Below are 14859 nucleotides of genomic sequence, written 5' to 3'. Positions count from 1 at the left end.
TTTCATTTACCCATTAGAACAAGATTTCTGTCAATTCATGTATGAGATCATCATTTTTATTTTTCTAACCTTTGCTTGTTCTATATTATTATATTTTCAAAATAAGGTTGACATCACTTCAAAGTAAAAGCAGAATTTTTAATAAGATTTTGAACTAAATATAGCTGTTTGGTACGCTTTTTCTTTTATGATTAGACAAGACTATATTTGTCATTATTATGGCACCCTTATTGTGAAAATGAGAACACAAAACAATTCATCGTTACAAAATAAATGTCTTTAGCCTTTCATCTCTACACTGTAAATATTTAGCTGTATGTTAGTCCACATGAGATTATGATTGGCCGTGTATGGACGAATAAAATAAAATATTGTTGCTTTTCTTTTTAAATGCTGGGTCTATAATGCCCAATTTTCAAAATAAAAGGTCCCAAAAGCTTGACAGTTTATCAAGACAAACAGTATTGTAAATGAGGAGCGGTCCAGATGAGCTTCAACATCAGCTAAAAAAAGCTGATTTTTCCATCCTTTCACAATAAAAGAACATTAAAACCAAATAGTGCCTCAATAGATCAGACAAAAAATATGAACCTTTAGATTATCAGCAATAAATCGCTCAAAAAAAAGAGCCTTCACAGGAAATCCACAAACTCCATCAAGGTGACGACGTTAAAGAAAAAGCCTTTCACAATAAATCCATTGAAAAAAGGTGTAAATATTTCAGAATAAATGGTTGAATCCTTAAGGCGTGCAGTGTTAGTTCAGTCTGAACTCAGACAAGCTGCTCCACTTTAATCTGTTAACACGGATTATATGATTACCTGCAGATGGACACACACACACACACACTGTAACACACATGTGTTACTGTGTGTGTTTGTGTTACTGTGTGTGTGTGTTACTATATGTGTCACTGTGTGTGTGTTACTGTGTGTGCGTGTTACTATATGTGTCAATGTGTGTGTTTGTGTTACTATATGTGTCACTGTGTGTGTGTGTTACTATATGTGTCACTGTGTGTGTGTTACTGTGTGTGTGTGTTACTATATGTGTCAATGTGTGTGTTTGTGTTACTATATGTGTCACTGTGTGTGTGTTACTGTGTGTGTGTGTTACTATATGTGTCAATGTGTGTGTTTGTGTTACTATATGTGTCACTGTGTGTGTGTGTGTGTGTGTGTGTTACTATATGTGTCACTGTGTGTGTGTGTGTGTGTGTGTTACTATATGTGTCACTGTGTGTGTGTGTGTGTTACTGTGTGTGTGTGTTTGTGTTACTATATGTGTCACTGTGTGTGTGTGTGTGTTACTGTGTGTTTGTGTTACTATATGTGTCACTGTGTGTCTGTGTGTGTGTTACTATATGTGTCACTGTGTGTGTGTGTGTGTTACTGTGTGTTTGTGTTACTATATGTGTCATTGTGTGTGTGTGTTACTAAATGTGTTACTGTGTGTGTTTGTGTTACAGTGTATCTTAGTTACTGTGTGTGTGTCCAACCCCCCCACCAAAAAAATAAATACATGAATAAAAATGACGTGGTGCATGATGGGAGTCGTAGTTTTAAATCACAAGTATCTTTTTATCCCATTATCAGGAAACTAATGTGTTATTAACATGTTATTGTCACGTGTGCGCTTTAAATAGTTCACATATAAACAGTAAATGTCACGTTTTGGACTGAATTATGATTTTCTGTTGCATTGTGAGCGTGTGAAACACGGACGGCTGAGAGCGATCTGATTGGCTGCAGTTAATCGTAAACACGGAAGTGTTTTCCTCACTCCGTTACTAGCAAATGTAAAGCATAAGAGATCGGATTAGAAGCGTCTGTCCTGATCCGATCAGATGTGGTGGGACTAACCCCTTAATCGGATCAGGTGTGAATAACATAATCGGACAGGTGAGAAGATGAACAGAGAAACATGATTTAAACTACCTGTTAGCATGTTAGCCCAGCGCTAGCCATTGTTCAACACATATTCGGATCATAGACCGTTTATTTAGAGGCAATGATCCGATTACACTCACGTTCGATTCACAACATCAGCAGGTTTACATCAGATTTTATTTAATAGATAAAGTTAGAAACTACAGTCTGGATACAGTAAATTCAGCAGTTTTTTCACTAATTATTCATAATTTATAGAATGTGTATTATGTAGTCATGTCTTTATATATATTATATTATATATATGTCAGCATTTAAAATAATGACCAATAAGAGCATTAATAAAGGAAAGAATAAAGAACTTTGTGTTGTTTTCTATCTTTTCCTGTCATTGTTGTTGTTTTGTGCTCATTTTAGGGATGTTTGCTGGCATTTTGTGTTTTTTTTCTTTGCTTCTTTAACTGTTTTGTGTAATTTCTAGTAATTTCATGCATTTACTTTCAGAGTGGCACTAAATGAGGGCAGCTAGTTGTTCATGTTTAATATTGTCCATTTTATGTACTTATATTTTTTAAGTATATAAAAGAAAAAGCACACGTGTGTGTTAGTATATTATATTATGTGTCTTATAGATATTTCCTGACAAATAGAAAAATGATCCCGTCTCTCCTTTGTATCACAGACCAATTCTTGCTGCTGATTGGTCGTGATGTCATCAGTGATGTCATCAGTGTCTCCGACAGGCAGCGGTGCAGTGGCTCACCTTCAGTGCTTGCACTGTGGTCATTTCTCCAAAAGCCACGCCCACCTGCTGTCTCACTTGGCGGATGATCATCCAACCAGCCTGGACGACGTGCCGGTCGGTCGCCTCGGCAACATCTTGATGTACCAACCGGAGCCCCGCCTCTTCCACTGCGAGCCGTGCTTCTTCACCAGTCGTGACTTCGCTAAAGTCTTCCAGCACGTCATCGCCAAGCACTGCGACGACGGCGCCGGTAAGGAGGAGGAGGAGGGAGGAGAGCGCCCAACCGTGAAGGAGGAGGAGCCAGAGCCGCTCAATGAGGAGGAGGAGGGGGCGGAGCCTAAAGTGGAGAAGCCGATGGACGACGAGGGCAGTTACGGCTGCGAAATGAAAGCCCTGGACATCCAACCAGTAATCCAACAGCAGGACGTAGCGGGGACGTACGATAGCGACGTGGCTAGCGCCTCATCCAAAGAAACATCGCCCACGCTGGAGAGCAGCTCGCCGTTAAACGTCTATGAAAAGAGCGATTTATTATCCAAGACTGATCCGTCATCCTCGAGCGACGACATAAAGGATCCGACGGTCGACAACAACGAAAGCGACAACAACGAAAAGAGCAACCAGTCGTTCAACAGCGACACGAAGAACTTCCTGGCGTTCAACGGCACCCTGTACCGATGTCTGATCTGCGGCTGGAAGAACAAGGTCAAAGCTTTCGGGGTGAATCACGTGATCCGAAACCACGACGTCCCCCGGATGTACGCCTCGCACGGCGTCCAGGGCGACACCGTCACGCCGGACGACGAGGACGTTGTCGGGCTGAGCGCTGAGATGCTGAAGGAGGAGATCGAGGCGACCTCTAAGGTCGTGAGCTTTGCCGCGAGCCGATTCTTCTGCCTCATCTGCGGCTGGAAGACCAAACTGAAAGGTAGCTCCGCCCCCTGCGCTTGTACACATGTAGTTACATTTATTATGTGGGACCTGCAGTAACATTGGGACTGTTATGGACACGCCCCCCTCCCCACACAGATTCATTTTATATTTATAATTCATATATATTTTCATAGAATTTTCATGGCAATTATAATTATAAAGTCAATTATCTGAACTCAATTACAATTTAATTATGATTATGACAGCAACAGATTTTTAAAATTACAATTATAATTACACCATAATTGTAATGAACGGTAAAACCGACTAAAAAAGGATAAAACAACAGAAAATGCTGAAACGTGGTGTCGGGTTAGAACGAGCTACGCTACCAGCGTTAATCAGAACTCTGACAGCGTTTCTCTCTCTTCTTCCTCGCAGGCTTCGCCATCAGCCACGTGATTCGTTTCCACGACGTGGAGCTGCCGTACTCGTGTAAAGACTGCGGCCGCCGCTTCTTCCTGCCCAGCCGGCTGCACCAGCACGTGAGGGTGGAGCATCGGCCCGGGCGCTACTTCTGCCCCTTCTGCTGCTTCAGGACGCACGTGCTCGGGGGCTTCAAGCGCCACTGCAGCCGCTGCTGCGCACGGGAGGGGGCGGATCCCGGTCAGGTGCCTGAGCCCGGTCAGGGGGTGGAGCCTGCGGAGAGGAGGGTGGGCAGGAAGAGACGAAGAACAGTGAAAATGATGGAGGCTGAGGATGAGGAGGATAAAGACTGAAGGGTTTTTGGTTTGTTTACGTTTTTAATTGAGTTAAACAAAATAAAACCACTTTTTACAGTTTTTAACTAATATGGACATCAGTAACAACCTGAGAATAATATGGATAGACAGTTAATAATCATGTAGGTAGGGCTGCGTGATATGGACCAAAACTCATATCAATATTTAATCTCAAAATGGCGATATACGATATAAATCTCAATATTTTTAACTCAAGTCTGACCAGAAAGACAATTCTGGGTTAAATTAGCAGATGAAAAATTCCATCAGGATGATGTGATTTGTACTGTGTGGTTGTATGAATAAAAACAAGTTAAAAATATATAGATATATCTCGATTGTCATTTTCTATATCGCCAAAATAGAGAACTTGATAAATCTGGAATCACGATATATTGCCCAGCCCTACATGTAGGACTAGTTTAAGCTTTTACTAACTTTCAATATCGAGCATCGCTAACTTAGGTACATTGTCAGTAACTAGCACACCAACCATTATAAACCATCAATAACTAGTCTATACCAGTGGTTCTCAACCTGTTCAGCCCCAAAATAAAGGTTCCATAGAGCAGGGACCCTCCAAAATAAAGGTCTCAGAGAGCAGGGACCCTCCAAAATAAAGGTCTCAGAGAGCAGGGACCCTCCAAAATAAAGGTTCCAGAGAGCGGGGACCCTCCAAAATAAAGGTCTCAGAGAGCAGGGACCCTCCAAAATAAAGGTTCCAGAGAGCAGGGACCCCCACTGTAGCTGAAGGTGGTTGAACACAGACATGAACATTGAAGAACAGTCATGTGGAGACAGGACCATCTATAAGGGGGAATAAAGGAGAGATTTTTGGGGTCCATCCATAAAGTCAGTAAAATGATGGTCTATTGTTCTATGAATCTGTGATAACCACATTTATTTATTCATCTGAATAATATCCACTGTTATCCAGGAACGTTTATTATTATTATTATAGTCATCTTAAAGATGGAAATCATGGTTTTAATCACTAATAAAATGGTTCAAAGTGACCAAAAATGGTGGAAAAGGAGGTGAAATGGGATTTTAAAAAACACAGAAAGTGGTTAAAAGTTACAAATGAGAGTGGATAAAAACAGACAGATGAAGTGTTAAAAAGGGTTCAAAGTTCAATATTATAACAATTAGTTTAAACTGGACAATAATGGGAATGACAAATGGGGAATGTGGTTAAATTGGCAAAAAATAATCATGAAATATGGTGAAAAAAGGTTAAAGAAAAGTGGTAGAAATGGTTTATAAGTGCTGAACATGTCTGGAAAGTGTAAACATGTGCAGAAAGGGCATTAAAATGTGATGTAGAAGTGTCAGAAATGTGAGTAATGTAACAAAAATACATTAAAAGGAGCAAAAATATGGCAAGAAAAAGTGATGAAAATAGATTAAAATATGGTGAGTTTGGTGGAGTTGCAGAAAAAGGGTCAAAATAAGCAAAAATGGGCTGAAATTGTTCAAAAAATATTGTTAGTTTTTTGAAGTCATCTGGAGACCAGGAGTGATAAATATATCATAGTAACTAAAGCAACAATGAGTTTGGTAGTAGTCGCTGTTATTAGTTACATCAGAGGAATGGCTCCTCCCACATGTCAGATATTTGCCTTTATTCTTTTCAAACATACAAAATAAATGTAAACACTCCAAATAACATAAGACACAGCCTTAATAATGTAGTAATAATGTAATCATTATTACGTACGAACTGAGAAACAGCAGCTTTTCATTTCCCATAGCACCCGGCACAAGCAGCTTCACTTCACGCACGGAACGAGAGAACAAACTTTTACAAACTACGTCTGAACCCCAATAGTGACATAACCTGCTTTAAACCTGAACAAATCATTTAGTTTGATTGATGATTAAGAATAAATAATAAGTGCCACTGCAGTACCAAACTCAACCACCAGGAAAAAGCTTAAAGAATGGTTAACGTTAGCTTTCAATGGCCTAAAACTTAACAACTTAACTGAATACGTTAAATTAACTGTATCTAATGAGAACCCTAAGTGCACTTTAAGTTAAAGTTAACATTAATCTTAACACGGGTATTGTTGAACTTCGTGCAGATTAAGTTTAACTTAATGCAGTTGAAGTTAAAGGTAAACTTGGCTTTTTCTTACCGTGAACTTAACGCAGTTAAATAAACATAGTCCTGATTAAATTTGAACGTTAAGTTAAACTTATCTGTTGATAACCTTATAATAGCATAATTAAAGTACATTAGCGTGGTCCCAAAAAAAAAGAAACGTCTGCATCAACATTCCACATGGAGTAATCAAAGAGGTGACCTCAGTGACTCACCACGCCCACTTTGGTACGGAGTGGTATTACACGTGTTTTAGGCCCTCCCACTGATGAATACGCAACAATTCAACAGTTTAATTCACAGTTTAAAGCCTAACACTCCAAAGTTTGATCGTATAAAGAAGCTCAAATCTCCAAAAGTCACCAGTAAGCGTCCAATCAGCAAAGGCCTGAAGCTCCGCCCCTATCCGCCCACGCATATTTGTCGGTAAAGTCATTAGTCGTAACATCCAAAATGTGTCGTCTTAGCTCAGATGTGTCGAGGACACCACGCTCCCTCCAGAGCCGCCATGTTGATTCCATGCAGGTCGCCATAGTTACCGCCGCCGCCGCCATCATCATCATCATCATCATCACCACCACCGTTTTCACTGTTTCCGTCGCAGAAGTCGTTGTCATCGTCGAGGTGCGGCGCCAAGCCACTTTTCTGCTGCTGAAACACGACAAGATGGTCAATTTTCAAAATAAAAGCTTGTTTGATATATAACATAGCGTAGTTACTATTTCTGACGTTATGAACTGTCAGAGCAGTGTGACCCCTCACCGTGCGGACGGCCGGCTGCCTGTAGGGCGGACACACCATGTGGAAACGAGGGATGGCCACCTGGAATACCTCGTCCTTATTGGCTGAGGAAAAACACAGACATCGTGTTGTTAAAAACGGTTGTTTTTCATCAGAAAAACATTAAAAAGATGTAAAGTTGGGGCATCTGGATTATTATTAAAAAGTTATTAATGATTTTGTTCAAAACAATGTGAAATCTATTCTTTAAACATTAAAACACTAAAATTAAGTACATTCACTTTTGCACAAAACAAAACACTTGTTGCACATGATAAAGTGTATAAATATATAAATATAAAGTGTATAAATATATAAATATAAAGTGTATAAATATATAAATATAAAGTGTACAAATATATAAATATAAAGTGTATAAATATATAAATATAAAGTGTATAAATATATAAATATAAAGTGTATAAATATATAAATATAAAGTGTACAAATATATAAATATAAAGTGTACAAATATATAAAAATAAAATGTATAAATATATAAATATAAAGTGTTTAAATATATAAATATAAAGTGTATAAATATATAAATATAAAGTGTATAAATATATAAATATAAAGTGTATAAATATATAAATATAAAGTGTACAAATATATAAATATAAAGTGTATAAATATATAAATATAAAGTGTACAAATATATAAATATAAAGTGTACAAATATATAAAAATAAAATGTATAAATATATAAATATAAAGTGTTTAAATATATAAATATAAAGTGTATAAATATATAAATATAAAGTCTATAATTATATAAATATAAATATAAAGTGTATAAATATATAAAAATAAAGTGTATAAATATAAAGTGTATAAATATATAAAGTGTATAAATATATAAATATAAAGTGCATAAATATATAAATATAAAGTGCATAAATATATAAAAATAAAGTGTATAAATATATAAAAATAGTGTATAAATATATAAATATAAAGTGTATAAATATATAAAAATAAAGTGTATAAATATATAAATATAAAGTGTATAAATATATAAATATAAAGTGTATAAATATATAAATATAAAGTGTATAAATATATAAATATAAAATGTATAAATATATAAAAATAAAGTGTATAAATATATAAATATAAAGTGTATAAATATATAAAAATAAAGTGTATAAATATATAAATATAAAGTGTATAAATATATAAATATAAAGTGTATAAATATATAAATATAAAGTGTATAAATATAAGAGAATTTGCCTTACCTTGTTTATCGAGCGTTTCTCGAGCCATGTTTCAAGACCATTAGCAACAACTTTCCTAGTGTTAGCCTGCTGCTAGCTTTAGCTTTGAGAGGGGCGGGGCAGAGGGGAGGAGCTTGCATGTGTGTCAATCAAGCGTGTCTGGCTGTAGTACCCTCATTCTCTTTATTCTGAATCAAACCCCCCCTTTGTTCCTTTCAATGTATGACCTTGACCTTCACTCAAGGTCATATTTAAGGTCAGGGTCAGTCTTCTGTTTTTCCTGCATTTTTACTTTCAATTTCATTATTTATTTAATTTAATTTAATCAAATAACAAATCTAGATACAGATTGTCATTTCGGCCAATTATTTTGAATTGCCAAATCCGTATTGTCCTTGTGAATACAGTGTTATTTTAGTAATGGTTGGGTGTATATACAGTATATAATATCTATAATAATATAAATCAGCCCTATAGAACCGTAAACACCATACTCACCCAGCCTGTGGAAGGTGTAGTGTCCTTCCATGTATTCTGACGGCGTGGAGAAGGTGGTGCAGCTGGCGTACTCGTGCACTTTCCCAGGAGTCATGATGGGAAACTCGCCTGTAAAAACAACACAAGCTCAAGTCACGTGACCAGGACCGACCAATCAGAGGACTGCGATGCGTACCGACGACCCCGGGGCCCTGAACCTCCTCCACGGTCCCGTCAGATTTGGTGATTTTCCAGTAGCGGCTGTCGAGCTGACAGGAAGCACGGGACGACGCGCTGCTGGACATCTCCATCCTGGACCAACACAGGAAACAACATGTGTTGTTGAAATTATTACATTTAAATCATGTTATTATTTTAGGCCCTGATGATAAAACATATGAGATAAACTGTGCGAAATACTGACCTGATGCGGTACGTGAAAAAGAAATGAGGCGGATGGACAGACGACAGCTCAGGCAGGAAGGAAGTGGACACGGACACTGTGATGTCATCAGTCGTCTCCACGCAGCCTTGATCGTGAATGTACCTGAGAACGCAAACAAGGTGAGAACCGAGGAGTGTCGCCTAGAGAACATAAAGATGACACAGCACAAAACTCAATTCTACATAAATAAATTATAAGACAAAAAGGTAAATCAATCTAAATATTAAAAAATGTAAAACGTGATGATTTACATCAGTGGTGTTTTAAATCAACTGGTGAGTGAGCGTTAGCTTGTTGTATTTAGAAGCCAGACATCCGCTAGTCAGATATCATCATATAATAATAATTATATATATATATAAAGCATAAAAAGCTTGAGTGATTCACTAGATATCTGGGATCATTAATGGATGTACAGTGATTGAATGTGTCTCTCAGTTTGGATCTTTTATTTTGAAAGTTGTGACTCCTGGTTTATGTGCACATGTGTAAAGGTGTGAGCGTTAGATCTGGGCGATATTGACCAAAATTCATATTTCCATATTTTTTCTCAAAATGGCGACATATAAGTCTTTATAATATTGGTTCAAATAAAATCTCATTAAAAAGACAATTCAGGGTTAAATTTGCTGCACAGGCTAAAATAACATCACGGTGCTTTAAGGTTGGTAAAATAAAATAATAAATAAATTAAAAAAAGACTTGCATGTAAACACGGGTAACGAGCGGCCCCCAAAAATAAATAAAGAAAATGATGGCAGAAAATACACACCAAAAAAAACTACAAAAATGTACAAATATACAGAAAAATATACAAAAGAACAACAAAAATACTAAAAAAAAGTCACAAAAAGAGAAAAAAAATGCACGATTGAACAACATACATACCAAAAAATTAAATAAATACACAAAACAACTCAGAAAGAAATCTAAAATTACCAAAAAATACACAAAAGAACAACACAATACACAAAAGGAGGGGAAAAATATACAACGGCACATTTATTATCCGACAGCTGCACAATATTTGCTAATTTTCCTCCTCTAAGGGACAGCACGTGTGAGTGAGTTCTGTTGTGTGGATGTTTAAATGAAGGTCTGGGTTGGAACGAACTCAGAAATCATCTAACTGTGATTTACACGTTCTGAGAAGTAACAAAACCAGCATCTCCTAAAACAACTATTTAAATACAAAATAAGCTAGAAATATTGATATAAACGATATAGTAATTTTCTATATCACTAAAATAGAAAACTCAATGTAGCTCGAATCTTGATATATTGCCCAGCCCTAGTGAGCGTCACCTGAAGATCTGATCCTTGATGATGGGAAAATCTCCACTGACCACGTTATTAACGTACGAGGTGAACCAGTCCATGAAGCTGGAGCCTGAACACACACACACGCACACGCACACGCACACACACACACACACACACTATTTATTCATCAATGCAGTAGTAAATTATTCTATTAAATATATTTCATTTATACCTGTGATGAACATGTCAATGGCTGAGGGTTCACGAGCCGTTTGATCCTGAAACAAACAAACAAACAAACACACACACACACACACACACACACACACACACAATGTCAGCATTAGAAATATGACCAATCTGAGCATTAACAAATGAAACAACAAAGGTTTTTTATTTGCTTTTGTTGAGGTAAATAAGTTTTTAGTTTTTGTGTATTTTTTTTAATCTTTTGATTGATATCTTGTGATTTTTTTGGTGCGTGTGTCAGTGCGCGTGTCAATGGTCCTACAGGGCAGGGGTAGAAGGTCTCGTTGCGCTGCCGTCCCTCGCTGGTTTCCAAGGCGAGGTATTGGCTGAGGCCTGTGTGGAAGCAGTATGTGATTGGCAGACAGCGTTTAAGCCCCGCCCTCCGCTGGAAGCCACCGCCCCCTGTTTCAATGTCCAGGAGAACCTCGGAGCGATAGTGATTGGACAGAGACATGCTGCCCATCAACCTGCACACACACACACACACACGCGCACACACACGCACGCACACACACACGGGTTGGGCTCAATTACATTTTACAGTTTCAATTACATCTCAATTATGATTAAGGTTTGCAGAATTTTTTTTTCTAATTACAATTACAACAGCAACACATTTTCAAAATTACAATTACAATTATAATTATGTCATAACTGTAATTATTAATCAACCCTGATACACACACACACACATATACTGTATATATATGTATACATACACACCCTGGTATAACCAGTCTCTGTCCATTGTGTATTCTGTATGAACAGCGATAATCCTCTGGTAGTTTGCAGCCAATCAGAGCCTCCACAACGTTCAGCTCAGACTCAGAGGTTCCATCTGAGGACCAAAGATAGACATTAGGGTCACTAGAGCTACAACTAACCATTATATCTATCATCAATTAATCAGTCAATAAATTCATCAATTAATCAGATTTTCTTTAAAATACAGTTTATCTTTAAAGCACATTTAAACTCCGCCTAAGCTGACTGAACTGAAATTAAAGTGTGTCTCATGCACAAACGCTCGCACACGCAAGTCACACACAAACACTGGAACGCACACAAACACCTCTGCGCACACACAATAACAGTCGTGCGCACACACACAATAACTGTTGTGCGCACACACCAACGCTCGTGCGCACACACAAACACTCGTATGTACGCACACAAACACTCGTATGTACACACACAAACACTCGTATGTACGCACACAAACACTCGTATGTACGCACACAAACACTCGTATGTACACACACAAACACTCGTATGTACGCACACAAACACTCGTATGTACGCACACAAACACTCATATGTACGCACACAAACACTCATATGTACGCACACAAACACTCTTATGTACGCACACAAACACTCTTATGTACGCACACAAACACTTATGTACGCACACAAACATACTTGTGCACACACACAGTTAACTGAAAATACAAGGCTCAGTGTTGGTTCCACATCAGGAGGAAGATAACATGATAAAACTATAAAAGTGTGTGTGTGTGTGTGTGTGTGTGCGTGTGTGCGTGTGTGTGTGACCTTTCAGAGAGCTGATGATTTTGGGACATTTTTCCTGCAGGAAGTTCTTGAGCTGGATCCACGCTCTCTTCAGCGTAGCATAAACGTGGATGTATCGACCCAGGTCAGAGTGATACTGCTGGAACAGAGAGTACCAGGAGAGAGTACTCTGCTGTCTGTCAGCACTACACACACACACACACACACACACACACACACAATGAGTTATGTTTCACATAACTCATTTTTTATATAGTTTTTATAACATGTTTGTGTGTGTGTGTGTGTGTGTGTGTACTTACTCTGTTAACAGCCAGTGTTTAACACACAGTGTTCTCCATAGAGGATTGTGTTTACAGAGTTCGTTCAGCCTTCGACAAACCAGACCACAGCTACACACAAACAACAACACAATATATCACTATTCAAGATAATTTCATTTTTCTATTTTGGCAAAACAGAAAATGACAATATCGTCTATATCGATATATATATTTCTTTTTTACAATCACAGTACAAATCACATCATACAAGTATTTAATATTATTCATAGAGTACAGTCAAAAGTGTGCTTTACAATTTCAACAAATTTCTGATAGATATTTTTATATCTTATTTTGTATTAAAATACTCATTTTAGGAGTCACTGCTTTCACTACGTCTTTTCAGAGAAACTTTAAAAGCTCAGTTACATGGATTTCTGAGCGCATTCTAACTCACTCACACGTGCTGTCCCTTAGAAGAGAAAAAGACTAGAGTGTCACATATTGCGCAGCTGTTTGTTAATAAATATGCATGTGTGTGATTTTTATATCAGCAAATTTAACCCAGAATTGTCTTTCTGGTCAGACTTTATTGAGTTAAAAATATTGAAATTAATATTGCGTATTGACATTTTGAGGAAAAATAGATGTGAATTTTGGTCCATATCGTCCAGCCCTAAAATACACACGCTGTTGTTGTTGTTGTGTAGCTTGTTTAAACTGCTGAGTCATGATGCGATGACGTCTGTAATTTTTGACTCATTAATGTATAAATATGTTGTAAACAGTCAAAGAACTAGTAATTTACACTTGTCTGTAGTTTAAAACAACTTCCGGTTTCATGTCAGTGGTTTAAACAGTTTTGAACCTGAGTTTATATTGAGAATTAAAAGTGTTGTAGTTTATTGTCTGTCGTTTAAATAATCCGTCTGTAATTCACCCACTATTACTTAATAGTTTAATCTTTTTTTTTCCCGTCCGTAATATTCTGTCACTGTCTGCAGTGTGCTTTGTCACGTTGATTTTCCGTCTGTTGTTTGTCCGTTGTTACCGGTTGTGTTCATAGTTTTATCGTTTGTTTGTCTGTCTGTCTGTCAGTAGTTTCCTCTGTCAGTAGTTTGTGTGTCGGTTGTTACCAAAGCAGCTCCCGGTAGCTGAGGTAGGACAGCACGTGAAGCAGTGGGTCTGTCGGTAGTTCGTTTAAACGCAGCTCCGCCATGTTAGCTTAGCATTAGCCACTGGTCACTTCCGCATATCAGTGTAAACAAACAGAGTGAAGCGGGAACCAGCGCCCCTACAGGACACACTGGGTACTGCAGGCCCGGAGTCACAGAAGCAGCTAATCTGTGCTAATTTAATTAATTTGCTATTCTAACTAACATTTTAACGTCTTAAGAGCTCTTTCAGCTGTATTTTGTGCATGAAAAACAGTTTTTAATGTACATATTAAACCCAGAACCTTTATAAAATAATACCAGTACACACTCGCTGTAATTAGATTAAAAAATAGTTAAAACTCTTCTTGTAAATAACATACTGATTATTATAATAATGATGAAGCTCTTTGATATGAACTGGATATAGTGAATATTTTTTTTATTTGTGGCCACAAATTATTAGTTATTAATTTGCGCCATCATAACTGCTAACAGTCTTAGTTTTGTTTTTGGAGTATTTTTCTCCTTTTTTGTGTGCTTTTGTTGTCTTTTTTTCATGTCATGAGCCATTCTGTGTATTTTTCTAGCTGTCCAGTGTTTTTTTTATCTTGTCATTTTGTGTATTTTCCTTATTGTTTTGTGCTCGTGTATTTTATTAGAAGTCTTGTGAGTTTTTGAAGTAATTTGGTGTATTTTTCTCTCTTTTGTTGTTGTATTTTTGGATGTTATGAGCCATTCTGTGCATTTTTGTTGTCGTCCTGTGTGTTTCTAAGTCATTTTTTTGTACTTTTCTTGTCATTTTGAGTATTTCACTGTGATTTTTAACTCACCTTGTGTGTATACTTTTTGGGGGCCACACAAATTTAGGTTCAGGGCCGCATGTGCCCCCCGAACTATCAATTGTCAATGTGTGGATTAGAGAGAGACAAAAGCCTGCTTATAATGACATCATCGGTTGAATTAAGTGTTGGACAATATCTGCTACTTTCAGACCTTTCCATTGTTACTATTATGATAAATTAATTGTTTAGAGTTTATAAATACCTTTAGAAATGAATAGATTACAGGTGGAATGA

At 37.2% G+C, this 14859-nt stretch overlaps 2 protein-coding genes across 3 annotated transcripts; one reads left to right on the top strand and one right to left on the bottom strand.

Moving 5' to 3' along the window:
- Positions 1 to 1753: 1753 nt before the first annotated feature.
- Positions 1754 to 4886, top strand: LOC114476716 (zinc finger and BTB domain-containing protein 8B-like). The gene is made up of 3 exons (XM_028468573.1): positions 1754 to 1901; positions 2572 to 3562; positions 3949 to 4886. Exons 2-3 carry the CDS (start codon positions 2599 to 2601, stop codon positions 4284 to 4286), a joined length of 1302 nt encoding a protein of 433 aa, XP_028324374.1. The 5' UTR covers positions 1754 to 1901; positions 2572 to 2598; the 3' UTR covers positions 4287 to 4886.
- A 976-nt stretch (positions 4887 to 5862) lies between these two features.
- Positions 5863 to 13896, bottom strand: fbxo3 (F-box protein 3). Of its 2 annotated transcripts, none has more exons than XM_028471684.1 (12): positions 13763 to 13896; positions 12666 to 12755; positions 12385 to 12548; positions 11554 to 11668; positions 11093 to 11297; positions 10814 to 10859; positions 10624 to 10708; positions 9298 to 9420; positions 9070 to 9185; positions 8895 to 9002; positions 7159 to 7241; positions 5863 to 7047 (listed from the first exon to the last, which is right to left on the bottom strand). In XM_028471684.1, the coding sequence occupies exons 1-12, from the start codon at positions 13843 to 13845 to the stop codon at positions 6865 to 6867; spliced, it is 1401 nt and encodes a 466-aa protein (XP_028327485.1). In that variant the 5' UTR covers positions 13846 to 13896; the 3' UTR covers positions 5863 to 6864. The 2 variants fall into 2 exon arrangements, with proteins under 2 accessions (XP_028327485.1, XP_028327492.1); XM_028471691.1 differs by having other exon boundaries at positions 5863 to 7044.
- Between the last annotated feature and the right edge of the window lie 963 nt (positions 13897 to 14859).

Source organism: Gouania willdenowi, chromosome 2 (assembly GCF_900634775.1).
Source record: "Gouania willdenowi chromosome 2, fGouWil2.1, whole genome shotgun sequence".
NCBI classification, from domain to species: Eukaryota; Metazoa; Chordata; class Actinopteri; order Blenniiformes; family Gobiesocidae; genus Gouania; species Gouania willdenowi.
The sequence above is the reverse complement of the archived record's forward strand: the minus strand, read 5'-3'. Positions and strand labels throughout refer to the sequence as shown.

Bases quoted from the DNA above. Each gene is read 5' to 3' on its own strand.
- LOC114476716 (XM_028468573.1), top strand. From the start codon at position 2,599: ATGTCATCAGTGATGTCATCAGTGTCTCCGACAGGCAGCGGTGCAGTG. The intron at 3,563-3,948 runs GTAGCTCCGCCC...TCTTCCTCGCAG, and splicing joins CTGGAAGACCAAACTGAAAG to GCTTCGCCATCAGCCACGTG.
- fbxo3 (XM_028471684.1), bottom strand. From the start codon at position 13,845: ATGGCGGAGCTGCGTTTAAACGAACTACCGACAGACCCACTGCTTCAC. The intron at 10,860-11,092 runs GTAGGACCATTG...TGTTTGTTTCAG, and splicing joins AGACCTTCTACCCCTGCCCT to GATCAAACGGCTCGTGAACC. The intron at 9,421-10,623 runs GTGACGCTCACT...TTGCGTTCTCAG, and splicing joins ATCAAGGATCAGATCTTCAG to GTACATTCACGATCAAGGCT.